Here is an 18,899-nt window from a genome sequence, read left to right as displayed (position 1 = left end):
GGGAGAAGGCAGGGACAGGGTACTGAATTTGGATGATCAGCCGTGATCGCATTAAATGACGGAACAGGCTTGAGGGGCCGAATAGCCTAATCCTATCTTCTATGTTTCTATGTTGGGTGGTCGTGAAAGGCGCTATATAAATGCAAGTTTTTCTTTTTGAAAAAATTCATAAAGCTAATAGTTAAATATAATGAGAATTAGTTGGGGGTGGGGGGGTGAAAACACAACGAAAAGTTATACATGTAGAGGTAGAAGAGCTGGTCTATCTGGCAGGAGGTACAAGCTGGGTTGTGGAGCATGGGGAGGGGTTGCTGGCATTTCCCTTTTAATGAAGGCTGTGGGCCGAGGGTTGGAGAAGCGCTGTCTGCCGGTGGGGGAGGGGCGCGCTGGCCGGCCGGGTGACGTCAGTTCCGGCAGGCTCAGGCCTCGCGCGGTAAGATGGCGGCGCCGTTAACGGACGCGGAATTGTTTTCGGAATTGAAAAAATTCGGTTTGGTTCCGGGCCCGGTGACCGAGAGCACGCGGCCCGTCTACCTGAAGCGGCTGAAGAAACTGCGCGAGGAGCGGGGTGCGCGGCCCAAAACCAGGAGCAGCGGCGGCGGGGGGACGGGGACAGGCCTGGGCCTCGGCGGGGCCGCCACTCCTCCCCCGAGCAAGTTGCTGGGCTTCAGCTCGGACGAGTCGGACGCCGAGCCCAACGGGAGGAGTGAGGCCAGCAAGGGGGCGAGCCGGACCGATAAAGCTTCAGCCGACTGCTACCCCCGCCCGCGGCCTAGTCACAGCAAAGGGAGGAGCACGCCTCAGAGAATGATGGTGAACAGCAACAATAACAGCGGAGGCGCGGGGGCTCCGGCCGGCAAAAGCAACTCCACCCCCTGGTGGAGGCCCAGTTCGAGCGGAGGGATCCAGCTGGCGCCGGAGGAAAAGGAGCAGTCGCCGGGAACCGAGCTGTACAGCAGCAGCAACAACAACAACAGCTGCAGCAGCAGGGTATCCTACGTTAGGGACGGTAATTACTCCGACTCCGAGGATGAGCGAGAAGAGCGAGGCCGCAGGCCGAACTCCAGGCGGAATCAGCCCAAGAAGTTGCTGGCGATGCCGGGCACTGTGAACAGTAACAACCCGGCGTCGATGGCGGAGGAGAGCGGCGCGGCGAGGAGAGGCGGCGCCAGGCGGATCCACGACGTCGCCGGCGGTCCTTACTGTCTAGACACAAGAAGAGACCAGCTGGAGGAGGAGGAGGAGGATCAGAGGGAGAAAGACGCCACAGAAGAGCCCACCATGTTATTGCGGTTCCGTAATTCCTCTTCCAAAAAGATTGGGCCAGGAGTACTGGCAGCAGAGAGGGAGAGTCTTTATAACAGCAACACCAGGAACAACAATCACGTCGGCGCGATGAGTCTATCCATCCACAATAGCAACGTTATCACCAGTAGAAGTGGCCCCTCGTCCTCCTTTCTGGTCAATGCCAATCACTCGAACCACACGGGCATTAACCACATTTACAGTACTTATAACCGTAAAAGTCCTAGAGAGCCCGAGGAGGAACTGCTGCAGCAGTTTAAAAGGGAGGGGGGTTCGGCAACCGGTGGATTCAGTGCACACTACCTATCCATGTTTCTTTTGACTGCTGCATGTCTGTTTTTCCTCATATTGGGACTTACCTATATAAGGATGAGGGGTTCAGGAGGAACAGAGGAAGGAGTTCTTAATGGTAAGTGTTGCAACAAAAGGATTAGAGTTTCCAATGTGATGGTTGTTGTGCGCCAGACTATTTAATCTTTTAATCTGTTCAGAAAAAATGTTTGTCTGCCTGGATGTAACACAGTAGGTGTGTTGCACTGCCAGTTTATCACCTGATTATGATCCAGTTCTAGTGCTTGTGCTGTGTGATTTTGTAACCATAATTATAACAACAATAGCTTAAGGCCCAACCATATTTGATTTCGCATACATAGCTAGGTATAATTAGATTAAAATGTGTCAGTTAAGTATTTTGCAATATGTAGTCTTATACACCAATTCATTCATGTATTTTGTATAACATTTTTGAAAATTGCATTGTAAAACTACACTCTGTAGCAGGCCTGATCTAATACAAGCTTCCTTTTACAACTCTCCAAATATGGCACCATAATAATAGGCTTAAAACAATATGATTCCTTTTGTACCATCAATGAGTTCTGTTGTGACATTCCCAATGTACCTCTACATTCTTTGGTCTAATTTCAAGTGAGAATCATACATTCCAAGGACAAGTGACTGAATGTTCTCAACTTTACTTTTCACACAGTTGCAGGTAGTATTTCAGTCTATATATTAATAAAAGCTAGGAGAGTGAAACGCTGGTTGGACCATGCTCCTTGTGGGTGAACATAAGGGAGCTTTTATAATTTGGGTACTACATTTTTCAGCTGCTCAAATTATTACAGTATTCATTCTGTCTGTATTTTGGACTATATTGTGTAGATGTTTTACCAGCCAAATTTTTCCACACAATATACCCATCAGTTCTGACATTGCCTACACTGTTACACTCGTGTGCAAAAATAGCTTTTTTAAGGCTCTTTTTGCTGAGGAATTTTTGATGATCGTATGCAGAGGAAATCTCAACGTTAACTACATTTTGGCAAATATATTTCAGAAAAACACCTGGATTTTGCATGTATATTAAAACTCTTGCGTAGGGTGCGCTCTTCCTGCTCATTAACCTTTCTTCTGGTTGTCAATTTTTGGTTGCTTTTTCTATCAACATAGACCTTTTATAAATTGTTATGTCAACATTTCATATTCAATTTTACTGTCAGCTGTTTTGTGGTTGTAGGCTCTGGTCACGACTTAGCTACGTGAAGTAAGTTTCTGAAGTCTCTCGGCTCAGTTGCTGCCGCCTTTGTTATATGTACAAAAATCTGTAGGACTCTCACCTATTTCTCATCTACATGCTCAGCATCATCACCCGAAGACATGGGTCCAGAATTTGCTGGACACCTAACAGCGGCTACCATTAGTTAGACTTTCCCCAGCACCCTTAGTTGCTGAAAGTGCCAACTGATGGTGCAGCAAGGGAAACAGCACATCTGAGGCTTTAGTGAGCAAGGCAACCAAAATGGTATCTCCTTAACCAATGAGATTTAAGGATTGGGAAATAAACACGGGACGGGAAGGACTCAAGGCGGGTGAATTAAAGGGGGTGAATTCAATGTCAATTCAAGTACAGAAAGAGGGAAAGAAAGATTGCATTGAGAGAAAAGGAGACAAAGGAAAAGCAAGACTTTTTTTTTTGTCATTTTTAAAATCTCCCCAAAGTTCAAAACGTGAAGGAATGAGACACCACACTTGTAATTAATTTTTGGTGCCGGAGAGGTTGATTGGCACTCGTTATCGTGTCATTAAAAGGGCTTACACTTGTAATGACGAGACTTAAGTTTCTGTGGCTAGATTAATGGGCAAATACAGCAAGATCCTTTATTTTTTTTTTAAAAAGGGGAGGCTAAAGGCGAGATTCTGTTTTCGCGAAGCTAAGGGCAACTTTTGGATATTCACATTTAACCACGCATCTGCTCCTCGCCTGAAATTGCTGTACCATTTACACACAAATAAGGCGAGCACCATTAGCCTTGCCGATATTCTGACAAGGATGTCAGGTTCCACATGTACGCTGACGACACCCAGCTCTACCTCCCCACCAACGCTATTGACCCCTCCACTGCCTCTGAGTTGTCAGGTTGCTTGTCTTTGGCCCCTGCCACAAACCTGTTCTCGAGCCACCGATTCCATCCCTCTCCTTGGTTACTGTCTCTGGCTGAACCAGACTGTTTGCAACCTTGGCATTCTATTTGACCCTGTGCTGAGCTCCCGACCCCATCTCCCCTCCATCACACAGACTGTCTATTTCCACCTCCATAAGATCGCACATTTCCACCCCTGCCTCAGCCCATCTGCTGCTAAAACCCATATCCATGCTTTGGTCACCTTCAGACTCTGGTATTCCAATGCTTTCCTGGCCTCCCATCTTCCACCCTCCATAAACTTGTGCTCACCCAAAGCTCTGCCTGTATACTAACCCATGCCAGGTCTTGTCACCCATCACCCCAGTCCTTGTTGATTTGATTTACATTGGCTCCTGGTCCACCAGTGCCTCGATTTTACAATCGTATTCAAACCCTGCCATGGCCTCGCCCCTCCAAGAGCTCCAAGCCTGGCTTCTTGTGCATCCCCTACTCGCTTCGCCCCACCACTGGCAGCAATACTTTTAGCCGTCTAGGCTTTAAGCTCTGTGTAATTCCCTCCATAAACCACGCAGCCTCTCCTCCCTTGAGATCCTCCTTAAAACCTACCTCTTGACCAAGCCTGTCCTGCTGTTCTGTGTCAGCCTTGGCTCAGTTTGTAGTACCCTCTCCTCTGAGTCGGAAGGTTGTGTGTTCAAGTCCCACTCCAGAGAATTAAGCAAAAAAGTCTAGGCTGACACTCCAGTGCAGTACTGAGGGAGTGCTGCACTGTCGGAGGTGCCATCTTTTGGATGAGATGTTAAACTGAGGCCCCGTCTGGCCTGTCAGGTGGAAGTAAAAGATCCCATGGCACTATTTTGAAGAACAGCAGGGTAGTTATAGTTATCCCCGGTGTCCTGGCCAATATTTATCCCTCAATCAACATCACTAAAACAGATTATCAGGTCATTATCACATTGCTGTTTGAGAGATCTTGCTGTGCGCAAATTAGTTGCCGCGTTTCCTACATTACAACAATGACTACACTTCAAAAAGTACTTAATTGGCTGTAAAGTGCTTTGAAAGAGAGACTTGCATTTATATAGTGCCTTTCACGACCGCCGGATGTCTCAAAGCAACTTAACGTCTCACCTGAAAGACGGCACCTCCGACAGTGCAGCACTCTCTCAATACTACACTGGAGTGTCGGCCTAGATTGATGTGCTCAAGTCTCTGGAGCAGGACTTGAACCCACAACCTTCTGACTCAGGCAAGGGTGAACATAAGAAGTGGGAGCAGGAGTAGGCCTCTCGGGCCTGCTCCGCCATTCCATAAGATCATGGCTGATCTTCTACCAACTGAACCACAGCTGACACTGTGGGATGTCCGGTGGTCGTGAAAGGCGCTGTACAAAGGCACATCTGACTTCCATTGGCTTGGTGCCAGTTTTTGTCTGATTATGCCCCTGTAAAGTGCCTTGGGGTGTTACAGGCAAAATATAAATGCAAATTGTTCTTGTTGACCATGGGCAGTGCCACGGGCAGTTTACTGGTATGTACAAAATGTTGATTGAGTGAACAAGACAGTCTTTGTACCCTTTCTCCTTCTTCCGCCCCCCCCCCCCCCCAAAAAAAAAATATGATGATACAATACCATCTAGGTGTTGATGTATGTAGTAATCCTAAGTGGCACAATAACAAAAGGCACTGGTTGAGCCCTGCAATTGATATAATTGGCATTCTAATAAGACTGAATTATTTTCTCTCTCCTCCTGTTCACTCCATTCTTTTTCTATTTCTCCTCCTCCCTATGCTTCTACCTCTAACTTGTCTCTTATACATCCAAGTTGCCCCTGCCAGTCTTGTATCTGTTTCTCTCGCCATTTCAGTGAAAGGTTCAGGGAAAACTTTTATTCATCTCACACAATCCCTGTCATGAGAATAGACTGGTTTCAGAACATGGTAGAAACTGGGGTGATGTAGACACCCAGCTCTACCTCACCGCCACCTCTCTTGACCCCTCTACTGTCTCTAAAATGTCAGACTGACATCCGGTACTGGATGAGCAGAAATTTCCTTCAGCTAAATATTGGGAAGATGGAAGCCATTGTTTTTGGTCCCCGCCACAAACTCTGTTCCCGAGCCACCTACTCATCCCTCTCCCTGGCAATTGTCTGAGGCTGAAACAGACCGTTCGCAACCTTGGTGTCAAGTTTGACCCCGAGATGAGCTTCGAACCACATCCATGCCATTACTAAGACCGCCTAATTCCAGCTCCGTAATATCACCCGACTCCGCTCCTGCCTCAGCTTATCTGCTGCTGAAACCCTTATCCATGCCTTTGTTACCTGTAGACTATTCCAACGCACTCCTAGCCGGCCTCCCACGTTCAATCCTCTATAAACTTGAGGTCATCCAAAACTCTGCTGCTGTGTCCTAACTCACACCAAATCCCAATTACTCCTGTGCTCACTGACCTACATTGGCTCCTGGTTAAGCAACGCCTCCATTTTAAAATTCTCATCCTTGTTTTCAAATCCATCCATGGCCTTGCCCCTCTGTAATCTCCTCCAGCCATAAAACCCTCTGAGATATCTGCACCCCTCTAATTCTGGCCTGTTGAGCATCCCTGATTTTAATTGGCGGAAATGCCTTCAGCTACCAAGGTCCTAAGCTCTGGAATTCCCTCCCTAAACCCCTCTTTCCTCCTTTTAAGATGCTCCTTAAAACCTACCTCTCTGCCGAGCTTTTGGTCATCTGCCCTAATATCTCCTTAAGTGGCTCGGTGTCAAATTTTGTTTGATAATGCTCCTGTGAAGCACCGTGCAACGTTTTACTGTGCTAAAGGCGCTATATAAATACAAGTTGTTGCAGTCCTGGCTTACTGTACAGTTCCCTAAAGTCTTTCAGATGAGATGTTAAACTGAGGCCCCACCTGCCCTCTCGGGTGGATGTAAAAGATCGAAGAAGAGCAGTGGCATTTTCCCTGATAAATATTTATTCCTCAACCAACATCACTAAAAAAACAGATTATCTGGTCATTATCTCTCTGCTGTTTGTCGCACCATTCTGTATGCAAATTGGCTGCCGCAGTTCCTACATACAGCAGTGACTACACTTCAGGAGTAATTTATTGATTGTAAAGCGCCTTGCGACGTTCTGAGGTCGTGAAAGACGCGATATAAATAGTCTCTTTTTCTCTGCTTGAGCGTAGCACCCATAGACCGATTGGGTAGTGGTGGAGACGGTTGTTTGTTGAAGTGCCCCAAGTACTCCAGGTGTCTGGCAGTACCATGTGAGGCTGTGGGCACCTGCTAACGTTGCTCCTGCCCTTATGAATGCTCGTTATGAGCTATTCTAGCAGTCGAAGATGAGCTTTGTTGGGATTCCATTTTGATAGCACTTTTTTTTAATGTATATGTACGTGTCATAGTCTATTTTAGATAAAATTTCATGCTGCAGGCACAGAGGTATAGTACAATCTCAATTTTGACTGGATTGACTAATTGGGAAAGTAACTTTTAGAAATAAATTGGTTAGTTTAATATTGCACACACTATTGCCCGTGTGCTACAAATAGCCTGATGCAGTAGTATACTAGTAAGAAAGAAGTAGAAAACAAAGTTAATGCAAAGCAATGATTGAATATCCAATTTCTGATATTGCAAGTCAGCTGAATACTCTTGCAGGTCATTAGCAGCTCCTCCCCCAAATTAATTATTACCATGTGTCCCAGTGCCACACATCAATCTAATATCTTATGCTAGTCATATTTTCCAATTAATTGCAAATTTACAATTGAATGCAGGTATTATTTGGCGGGGGTGCCCTTGTGTGATGATGGCAAATTGAACTCTGGCCCATCATAATGACTCCCTTTTGACAAAAAATGCTAAACCTGAATAAGGAGTAATTCTAAGTACCATGTCTGGTGAGTGGGTGGGAGTGTGTATCCGTGTATGTACGTATCCTTGAAATTGCTTCTAGGTGCGTAATATTTTGCCATTCAAGGCCAGGCATGCATTCTTTCTGTAAGAAGTATTGAAACGCTTGCTGAGAATCGATTGTTCCTGCTAATTTTTTGGCATGATTACTTGACAAATGGATGCACTCTGGCATCTCGATTGTCCTGCGTTACATTGTGTAATCAATCATTTCACTGGGATTTTAGTAAAGCATCATGTGCATGAGAAATGTTTGTACTCTTCATGTGAACTGTGAAAACAAGAGTATATAGTTAAATATTTTATCCTTCCAAACTTGGGTGTGCTTTGAGAGCATTTTGAGTTTTATAACATTTGGGCAGAGACCCGATGGTTATAGAACTGTTGGTTGTAGTATGAGCAAGATGATGAATTTCATAAGTGCTTCACACCAAATCGTGACATACTGATATATCTAACTTTAAGAGCTGTCACTCTGTCATCACTGATGTAATTCATTGTTTTCATTTTGTAAATATGTTAAAAATAGGTATAGTTTTGATAAGTGCATAGAGTTGTTCTGTAATCATTCCCTGGTTTATCATGTTTTTGATAATTCCTGGAACAAGTTGAGAGTACTCTCCTATATTCACCCTTGTTGGTAAAGTAACCTTTTGGGTTTCGAGAGTTTCGGTGCATGATTGATTTAATGAAAAGTGTTTTTGTAATTTAAATATTTCCCTGACACTTTATGGGTTATGGTGAAATATATTTTCACTGATAAAAATATTTTGTCCAGGAATGTTCCACTGTTACATGATGTGCATAACTCACCTTCATTCTTTAGGTGGAAGAGGTTAATATTGGATTTCATAGCATTCTAAATCTGTTACAGTTTGCACATGCCCAGTACAGGTGTGGTTTCTTATCGGCGTTCTTCCTTCCCTGTCGCCAATGAGTCTAGACAAAGGATCCCTTTAAAACCACCCAGAGAGATTGCTCACTCTTCAGTCTCATACCTACTTCCTTTTTCCTCTGAAGAGAAGCTGCTGCCACAGTGACCAGATCATAAAGTACTGTAGTTTAACATTGCACAGGGTCATTTTCATTGGCATAATGTAAAATAACTTTTGTTCTAAACTTATCCTGGTAAATTTATTGTATTAAACCAGATTACAACTGTCTGGGCTGTAAAGGAAATTATAGTACATTTCCCCTTTTTCTGAAACTACATTTAACACTGCAATGAATCATAATGGTACAACATAGAAGGACAGCTGTTCGGCCCACCGTGTCTTTGCTGGCTCTTTGGTAGAGCTACCCCACTAGTTCCATTCCCCTGCTCTTTCCCCACAGCCCTGTAAATGATTTCCCCTTCAAGTATTTATCCAGTTCCTTTTTGAAAGTTATTATTGAATCTTATTCCACCACCCTTTCAGGCAGTGCATTCCAGATCAGATTTTTTAAAAGTTCCCTCATGTCATCTCTCGTTCTTTACCAATCACCTTAAATCTGTGTCCTCTGGTTACCGACCCTTCTGCTAGAAACAGTTTCTCCTTATTTATTCTATCAAAATCCTTAATGATTTTGAATATCTCTAGCAAATCTCCCCTTAGCCTCTCTGCTCTTAGAACAACTCCAGCTTCTCCAGTCTCTCCACATAACTGAAGTCCCTCATTCTGGTACCTAGTAAATCTCTTCTGAACCCTCTCTAAGACCATGACATCCTTCCCAAATTGTGGTGCCCAGAATTGAACACACTACTCCAGCTGAGGCCTAACCAGTGTTTTATAAAGGTTTTGCATAATTTCCTTGCTTTTGTACTCGATCCCTCTATTAAAGCCAAGGATCCCATGTGCTTTTTTAACAAGCCTTCTCAACTTGTCCTGCCACCTTCAAACGATTTGTTCCTGCACCCCTTTAAAACTGTACCATTTAGTTTGTATTGCTTCTCCTCATTCTACCTACCAAAATGTATCACTTCACACGTGTTAAATTTCATCTGCCATGCATCTTCCCATTTCACCAGTCTGTTACTATCCTGTTACTATCCTCATTGTTTACTACGTTTTCGAGTTTCATGTTACCTGCAAACTTTGAAATTATGCCCTGTACACCCAAGTCCAGGTCATTAATATATATCAAAGAGCAGTGGTCCCAATTCCGACCCCTGAGGAACACCACTGTATATTTCCCTCCAGTCTGTCCCTTAGCCAGTTATGTATCCACACTGCCACTGTCCCTTTAATCCTATAGGGTTTAAGTTTGCAACAAGTCTATTATATGGTACTTTGTCAAACATCTTTTGAAAATCCATAAACACTCCATCAAAGAGTTTTTATGTCCAGCATGCTTGTGTGTTGTCAAAATTGAAGATAACACAGTTTGGGGTAGTTCATTGTTGGATCTATGATTGGGCGGTGGGAAGATTGCACGGTGTTTTTTTCTTTTGGGAAAATTATGAGCTATTGGCTCTGAATTTGGAGTCGGAGACTTCCCGTGGGGAAATGCCTCCGATCCGCAAATAAAATGCCCGCGTACCTGGTGGTCTGGGAGATATGAATACTCGCAGTCCTGGGCGCCTCCGGGTACCCGCAGGTAGAGAGGCCCACATATCCATGGGGCACATGCATTTCATAAGCGCCCCTGGATCACATGGGCCGGCCCAACAAATGAAAGAAGGGAATTTCCATTCGTGCTTATGGGGATTCTGTATGTACGGAATCGACACAAGCATGAATGGGAATACCCCAAAAAATACATGTACGCATCAAGTAAATAAAAAAGAAATTACATATTTAAAAATAATTAATTAAATATTTAAAACATTTAACTTTTTTGAAGGGCTAAAAATAACCGTACCATAGAAGATAGGAGCAGGAGTAGGCCATTCGGCCCCATGAGCCCACTCCGCCATTTAATGAGATCCTGGCTGATCATCCAAATTCAGTACCCTGTCCCTGCTTTCTCCCCATACCTCTTGATCCCTTTAACCTTAAGAAATATATCCAACTCCTTCTTGAATATATTTAATGAATTGGCCTCAACTGCCCTGTGTGGCAGAGAATTCCATAGGTTCACCACTCTCTCTGGGTGAAGAAATTCCCCCTCATCTCAGTCCTAAATGGCTTGCCCCTTATCCTTAGACTGTGACCCCTGGTTCTGGACTCCCCTGCCATCAGGAACATCCTTCCTGCATCTAGTCTGTCTAGTCCTGTTAGAATTTTATAAGTTTCAATGAGATCCCCTCTCATTCTTCTAAACTATAGCGAATATAAGCCTAATCGACCCAATCTCTCCTCATACGTCATTCCTGCCATCCCAGGTATCAGTCTGGTGAATATTCGCTGCACTCTCTCCATGGCAAGAATATCCTTCCTCAGATAAGGCGACCAAAACTGCACACGGTACTCCAGGTGTGGTCTCACCAATGCCCTGTACAACTGCAGCAAGACATCCTTGTTCCTGTACTCAAACTTTCTCGCTACGAAGGCCAACATACCATTTGCCGCCTTAACCGCCTGCTGCACCTGCATGCTTACCTTCAGCGACTGGTGTACAAGGACACCCAGGTCTCGTTGCACTTCCCCTTTTCCCAATCTATTGCCGTTCAGATAATAATCTTGTCTTCCTGTTTTTGCCACCGAAGTGGATAACCTCGCATTTATCCACATTGGGCAGATGCATGGCAAATGCAGTATAATCACCCAACCTGTCCAAATCGTACTGGAGTTTCTCTGCATCCTCCTCACAGCACACGCCCACCCAGCTTTGTGTCGTCTGCAAACTTGGAGATATTACATCTAGTTCCCTCGTCCAGATTGTGAATAGCTGGGGTCCTAGCACCGATCCCTGCGGTACCCCACTAGTCACTGCCTGCCATTCGGAAAAGACCCGTTTATTCCACCTCTTTGCTTCGTGTCTGCCAACCAGTTCTCTATCCAAGACTGTACCTTACCCCCAATCCCATGTGCTTTAACTTTACATGCTAATCTCTTATGCGGGACCTTATCGAAAGCCTTCTGAAAGTCCAAATACACCACATCCACTGGTTCTCCCTTATCTATTCTACCAGTTACATCCTCAAAAAATTCCAGTAGATTAGCCAAGCATGATTTACCTTTTGTAAATCCATGTTGACTTTGTCCGATCCTGTCACTATTTTCCATGTGCGCTGCTATTACATCTTTTATAATGGACTCTAGCATTTTCCCGACCACCAATGTCAGGCTTACCAGTCTATAATTCCCCGTTTTCTCTCTACCACCTTTTTTGAATAGTGGGGTTACATTAGCTATCCTCCAATCAATGGGAACTGTTCCAGAGTCTCTAGAATTTTGGAAGATGACCAGCAATGCATCTACTATTTCTGGGGCCACTTCCTTAAGTACCCTAGGATGTAGATTATCAGTCCCTGGGGATTTATCAGCCTTCAATGCTATCAATCTCCCCAACACCATTGCCCTACAAATACTGATTTCATTCAATTCCTCCCTCTCATTAGACCCTATGTTCCCCGACATCTCTGGGAGGTTATTTATGTCCTCGTTTATGAAGACAGAACCAAAGTATGTATTTAATTGGTCTGCCATTTCTTTGTTCCCCATTATAAATTCCCCTGATTGTGACTGCAAGGGACCTATGCTTGACTTCACCAATCTTTTTCTCTTCACATATCTATAGAAGCTTTTAGTCAGTTTTTATGTTCCCTGCAAGCTTACTGTCATAATCTATTTTCCCCCTCTTAATTAATCCTTTTGTCCTCCTTTGCTGAATCCTAAACTGCTCCCAATCCTCAAGTTTGCTGCTTTTCTGGCCAAATTATATGTCCTCTCCTTAGATCTTATGCTACCCCTAATTTCCCTAGTTAGCCACGGTTGAGTCACCTTTTTTGTTTTATTTTTGTGCCAAACAGGGATGAACAAATTCTGTAGTTCATGCGATCTTTAAATGTTTGCCATTGCCTATCCACCGTCAACCCTTTAAGTAACGTTCCCCAATCCATCCTAGCCAACTCGTGCCTCATACCATCATAGTTTCCTTTATTTAAATTCAGGACCCTAGTCTCTGAGTCAACTACTTCACTCTCCATCTTAATGAAGAATTCTATCATATTTTGATCGCTCCTCCCCAAGGGGCCTCGCACAACAAGATTGCTAATTAATCCTTTCTCATTACATAATACCCAGTCTAAGATGGCCTGATCTCTAGTTGGTTCCTCGACATATTGGTCCAGGAAACCATCCCGTATACACTCCAGGAATTCCTCCTCCACAGTATTGTTACTCATTTGGTTAGCCCAATCTATATGTAGATTAAAGTCACCCATGATAACTGCTGTGCCCTTATTGCATGCGTCTCTAATTTCCCGTTTAATGCCATCCCCAACCTCCGCATTACTGTTTGGGGGTCTGTATGCAACTCCCACTAATGTTTTCTGCCCCATGGTATTTCTCAGCTTTACCCATACAGATTCCACATCATCAGAGCTAATATCCTTCCTTACTTTTGTGTTAATCTCCTCTTTAACCAGCAATGCTACCCCACCTCAATTTCCTTTCTTCCTGAATATTGAATACCCCTGGATGTTGAATTCACAGTCTTGGCCACCCTGGAGCCATGTCTCTGTAATCCCAATTATATCATATCTGTTTACATCTATTTGCGCAGCTAATTCATCCACCTTATTACGAATTACCTTATTGTACAAGTTTTTTAATGTTTAAACAATTGAAAAAAAATTATTTTTATTTTTATGTTCATTTAAACTCTTATGCTGGTAAAAGGCATTCCCTGGGCAGAAGTTGGGCAAATACCTCTGCCCGCGGATGCCCTTTTCCTGGGCATGCGTTGGATCTGTCGGGAAGATTCTTGACAGATCGCAAGATCTGGGTTTTTGCACATGTAAACCTGGAACTTGCGCGGCCCTTACGCACCCATAGGGGCCGCAAAATATGGGTCATAATGGTTACACACTGGTGCCAAATCTGTTGATTTAATTTTCATTGAAAGTTAAATTGTTCTATAGCTGTTAACCTCTCCCTCCATTCCTTGTTCACTGTGCCTTTTATACCCCCCATCCTCACTAAGTTTACACTGGCACTCTTCCTACTCACCCCATCACACCACCAGCCAAGTTGCTGCTGGTGTTTTTCTCTTCTTCCCCTGACTCCTGGAACAGGAGTAGGCCATTCATTCTTTGGAGCCTGTTTCGCCATCCACCTGCCTTGGCTCCATATCCTTTTTATACCCTTGTCCAGCAAAAATCTATCAATACACAGGTACTCTTCCTCTGCACCCTTTCATTCCAGTTCATTGGGTCAGTCTTGATCATTATTGGACGATCAGCTCGGTGAGTCTAGAAACGTCGTTTCCCTTGCACTTCATTCTAACTGCTTCTCGAGTGATTCCAGAAGTTTTGCCTCCATTCCAGGTATTAATTACTCCTTGCACAAAGCAATTTTTTGTAACATTAATCCTATACTTTTTATCAATTGTGTTCTCTTCCTGGAGTAATACTGCAACTTGAAATTGTTTCCAAGTTATAGCACTTTTTGATTTGACTTAGTATTTTATATATTTCAGTTAGATCCTCATTCATTTGCCTCCTTTCAAGATTCAGAGTTTTTCTAACCTTTTTTTTTCATAACTCAGTCCCCTGATACTAAGGATCAGCCTCCTGGTTCTACCACCGCCCAGGGCTTTTTGTTTCTTTTGTGCCTCTGACCAGAATTGAAGACAGTCGTCAAGTTGTCCCCTGACTGGAGCACTATTCAGAATCAATATGACTACCTCGGACTGATTTGCAGATTTTTTCCTTCTGTTAATTTGTTGATTTCTGCTGCACCCATTGTTCTCCGATCTCTCTCAGCCTATCTCCCTAGATAGTTCAATTTTGAGAATTGAGTAAGCATGCCTTCCACTTTTTCTCTTCCAATGTGTAACATTTCATCTGCTATGGATGGATCTGCCGATTTGAACATTTTATCTTGGACCTTCTGTAGTTCCAAAAAATTGCAGCATAGAAGAAAGGAGGCCACAGGTCTGTGTTGGCTGTTTGATCGAGAAATCCAAACCTACGGCCCTGGGCTCTCCCATAGCCTTGTATTTTTCTCTTTCTGCTTTAAATATTTACCCAACTTTCCTTAAAAAGGTGCAATGGTCTCTGCCTCAACCACTTCCTGTGCAAAGTGTTCCATGTTCCCAAAAACCCTCTGCATAAAGACATTGCTCCTAATTGCTCCTTATATCTCTTAGTGACAGTTTTAAGTTGATCACCCCTCTTCACTGACTCCCAAAACAGAGGAAATACTTTCTCCCTATTCACTATTAAAACACTTCATAATTTTAAAAATCTCTATTAAAACTTGATCTTCTCTGCTCAAGTGGAAATAGTCCCAGTACCTCAAGTCTCTATTATAACTATATATAAAAATACTGCAGATGCTGGAAATCCAAAATGTCTATTCCCTCCCCAGCCCTCCTTTCGATCTATTTCATTTCCTTTCCAGTTTTGAAGAAGGGTTCGACCCGAAACGTCGACTCTAATTTCTCTCCACGGATGTTGCCTGGCCTGCTGAGTTTTTCCAGCATTTTCTGTTGTTATTTCTTTATAATGATAGTTTCCCATTCCATGACTTGACTGTTAGTGAGGCTGAACTGCTGTTTCTCTTACTCTTCCCCCAAGTTTTGTTTTGTATCTCCTGCAAATATGATCGGCTTTCTTTGCACTTATGAATCTAAATCATTATGTAGATTAGAAATAGGACGGATCTCAGCACGGATCCATGGGGCATTCCACTAAATTCATCTCCCAGCTTGACATCACACTCTTAGCTAACACCTACCGTTCCTTCCCTTTCTGACAGCTTCATACCCACTTCCCAAATGTTACCGAGGATACCCACTCACCCACTATTTTAAGCAGTCTTATGTCTGGAACTTTATCAAAGGTTTTTTGGAAGCATCAAAGAATTTTCCAATATCCACTTGTTGCTTCCTCAAAAGGCCCAAGGGGATTGGTCAAGCATGATCTCCCCTTCCTGAAACTATGTTGACTGCCATTTACTAGGTTATTTTCATATAAGTACTTAAGTTTGATCCTAATGGATTCCATTATTTTGTCAATTATTCAGATAAGGCTAATTGATGTGTAGTTACCTGTATTTGTTCTGTTGCCTTTTTTTGAAAATAGCTACCAAGCTGTTGTTTCGAATCCTCTGGGACAGTTTCCTATTCACCAACTCCCCCGTGATGACGGTTGAAATTTTGTCGATTTAATTTCTAATCTCTCCATGAGCCTTCAAGCATGCACTGTCTGTTGAGATTTGTTAGTTTTAGAAAGAATAGATGACCATTTTTATAGTGCTTTTCACATGCACAGGACATCTCAAAGTGCTTAACTGCCAATTAATTAACCTTTGAAGTGTAGTCGCTATTGCAATGTAGGGAAGCATAGCAGCCAATTTGCTCACAGCAAGATCCCAAAAACAGCAATGTGATAAATGACCAGTTAAACTGTTTCTTCTCAGTAATGTTGGTTGAAGAATAAATATTGACCAGAAAAACCAGGAACCTCCCTTGCTTTCATTCAAATCGTGCCGTAGGATCCTTTGCACCCACTTGAGAAGACAGACACCGCGTCAGCTTAATCCAAAAGACAGCGTTTCTGACAACGTAGCACTGCACTGTCAGCCTAGATTACGTGCTCGAGTCTCTGGCGTGTGTGGCTTGAATGCATGACCATCAGACTCTGGTACCACTGACGTGCCAATCTAGGACCTTTTATGCGAAAGTGATGTTAAGAAAAAGAAAGACTTGCATTTATATAGCGCCTTTCATGACCTCAGGACATCCCAACATGCTTTACAGCCAATGAAGTACCTTTGAAGTGTCTACACCGTTGTAACGTAGGGAACGCGGCAGCCAATTTGCACACAGCAAGCTCCCACAACAACAATGTCTAGATATTTGGCTGGATTTTCCGACCCCACGGGTGTGTATAAGGTGCATACGCACCCATAGGGACTGCGCAAGTGCTGGTTTCAGGCATGTGAAGCGCATGTGCTAAAACCCGGCACTTGCGATCTGTCAAGAATCCTCTTGACAGATCATCTGCCTGTCCGGGAGAAGGGCCTCCGCGGGCAGAGAGTTCCGCTTTCTGCACAACCTCCGCCCGCTGAAAACCTTAAAAAAAAAAAAAATTTAAAAAAAAAAAAAAAAAAATCTTATGCTGGTAAAAGCCTACATTTACCAACATAAGAGTTTAAAAAAATATATTTTTTCACTCATTTATAATTAAAAAATACTTTTTAAAAAAGGTAAGTTTATTTTTAGCCGTTAAAAAAAAACTTAAAATTTAATTTTTTGAAAAAATTTATGTTTAAAATATTAAATTTAATGTAATTTTAACTAATTTTAAATGTGATTTAAAAAAAATTATTTAATGTTTAACTGTTTTTAAATGTGATCCCCATTCATACTTTTGCGTGGAGACCTGTCAAAAGTGTGAAGGGGGATTCCCTTCTTTGATTGGTTCCCATGGCCCACGTGATCGCAGGGGCGCTTGTGAACCGCCTGCGCCCCTGGGATACCTGGGCTTTTGTGCATTTCGTAGAGCAGAGGCCCAGGATCGCAAGTCTTGAGACCTACGGAGCCAGCAGGTAAGTGCATAGATTTTTTCCGATCAGAGGCCTCCGCCCGCAGGAAGCCTCCGATTGGAAATTCCGGGCCAATCTGTTTTTTAGTGTTGTTGACTGAGGGATAAATATTGGCCAGGACACCATATATTTATATATATTTGTTGTAATTAGTTATTATAAACCACATTTTTTGTTTTTGTTTCATTTTTGCATTATGTCAGTGATTATATTTAGTTGTGGAAGCTATGTTGGAAGGCACATTACTTGTGTACTTTTAGGAAGTAATCATTTAGTATGTTAACTTTTCAGTTAATTCTTATTTAACCCCATTGATTTTTATTGATGCTGCTTACTGAGAAATAGTTTGATTTCTTTTGCAATGCGTGCCAATCAGAAAACCAGTAATACAAGTAATGGACTGTACTGTTTTAATTTCTGCTTCGTTTGGACAACCAGTAGAACAGGGGAACAAAGATGAAAGAAATTGTGTTCCTATAGCTATTGTACAGGTAGACTATCCCTTATCCGAAAACCTTGGGGCCAGCTGTGTTTCGGTTTTCGGAAATTTTCGGATTTCAGAAGGTATTATTTCAGACTGGGAAACTCTGAACATTAAATTAATTTGGTAATTAGTATTTGTATTTAATATAAATTTTAAAAGTTCAGGCTACCTCTTGCGACTGTTCCGTGTCTCATTCCCCTTCCTGCTTCTCTGTGCTGCCGCTCACAGTCTGTTTACAGCTCCCCCTGCTCCGTGTCTCATTCCCCTTCCTGCTTCTCTGAATTCCTTGACTTAGCGGGGGTCTGGGGATCGACTGCCGCTGCCAGTTGTGGGAAAGCCGGATATCGGCTGACACCTACGCTAAACTGGCCCGCAAATCAGGTCGGGGGGGGGAGAAAAGAATATCGGACGGGCCGCTGTATTGTTGAGTTCACTCTCCCGGTACCTCCTTCACCCTGCCCAGCTCGGCCTGCAATCTCCAACCCAGGAGGGAACTCTGTGACCCTCTGCACTGCTCACAGGGAAAGGTAGAGCTCCCTCAGTCACACTTAACATCGAGAGCGAAGGCCGGCGTGTCGACAATCTGTAGGAATTCTTGTTCTGGGCCCCGGAGGACCACTCCTGTCATGTTTTGCGCCACTCAGGTCATGTCGTGCGCACGACTTACGCTGAACGAAAAAACTTGGTTTTAAGAGGTTTTCGGTTTTCGGAAGTTCGGATAAAGGATAGTCTACCTGTATCGAGCATCTAGCTCCTGCATTCTTATTTACTTGTAATGCATTGGCATTGACAACCCTGTAGTTGAATGGACAGTACTTGCATATGTGGAATTTCTCTAATGTAACTTTTTTTTATAAAGCTACAGTACAGTAATTGCATTACAAAGAAATGCAGTGCTTTTTCAATGAAAGTCCAATGTCAAATAACAGATAAAAAATTCCAGAAATTGGCTAACATGGAAACATTCCAAAAATGTGTTAAATTGAACTGTTAATATTATTGTACTTTATTAAAGGGTTGTCAAAAGGTTGTGGCTTCAAACATTCCTTCAGGACTTGAGCACGTAATCTGGGCTGACACTTCAGTGCAGTCCCAAGAAAGTGCTGCATTTTTTTGAGATGTTATGT

General features: G+C 43.3%; 1 protein-coding gene across 1 annotated transcript in view; it reads left to right on the top strand.

The window, feature by feature from the left end:
• The first annotated feature begins 361 nt into the window (after positions 1 to 361).
• The window catches only part of lemd3 (LEM domain containing 3), a 58,288-nt gene continuing 39,750 nt past the window's right edge, over positions 362 to 18,899 (top strand). The window contains exon 1 of the mRNA XM_086009266.1: positions 362 to 1,714. Within this exon, the coding sequence (XP_085865392.1) occupies positions 439 to 1,714 (1,276 nt within the window). The 5' untranslated portion in view covers positions 362 to 438. The remainder of the gene's footprint in view (positions 1,715 to 18,899) is intronic.

This window comes from Somniosus microcephalus, chromosome 16 (genome assembly GCF_052327205.1).
Source record: "Somniosus microcephalus isolate GS21.2 chromosome 16, FLI_Smic_1.0, whole genome shotgun sequence".
NCBI lineage: Eukaryota > Metazoa > Chordata > Chondrichthyes > Squaliformes > Somniosidae > Somniosus > Somniosus microcephalus.
The sequence above is the reverse complement of the archived record's forward strand: the minus strand, read 5'-3'. Positions and strand labels throughout refer to the sequence as shown.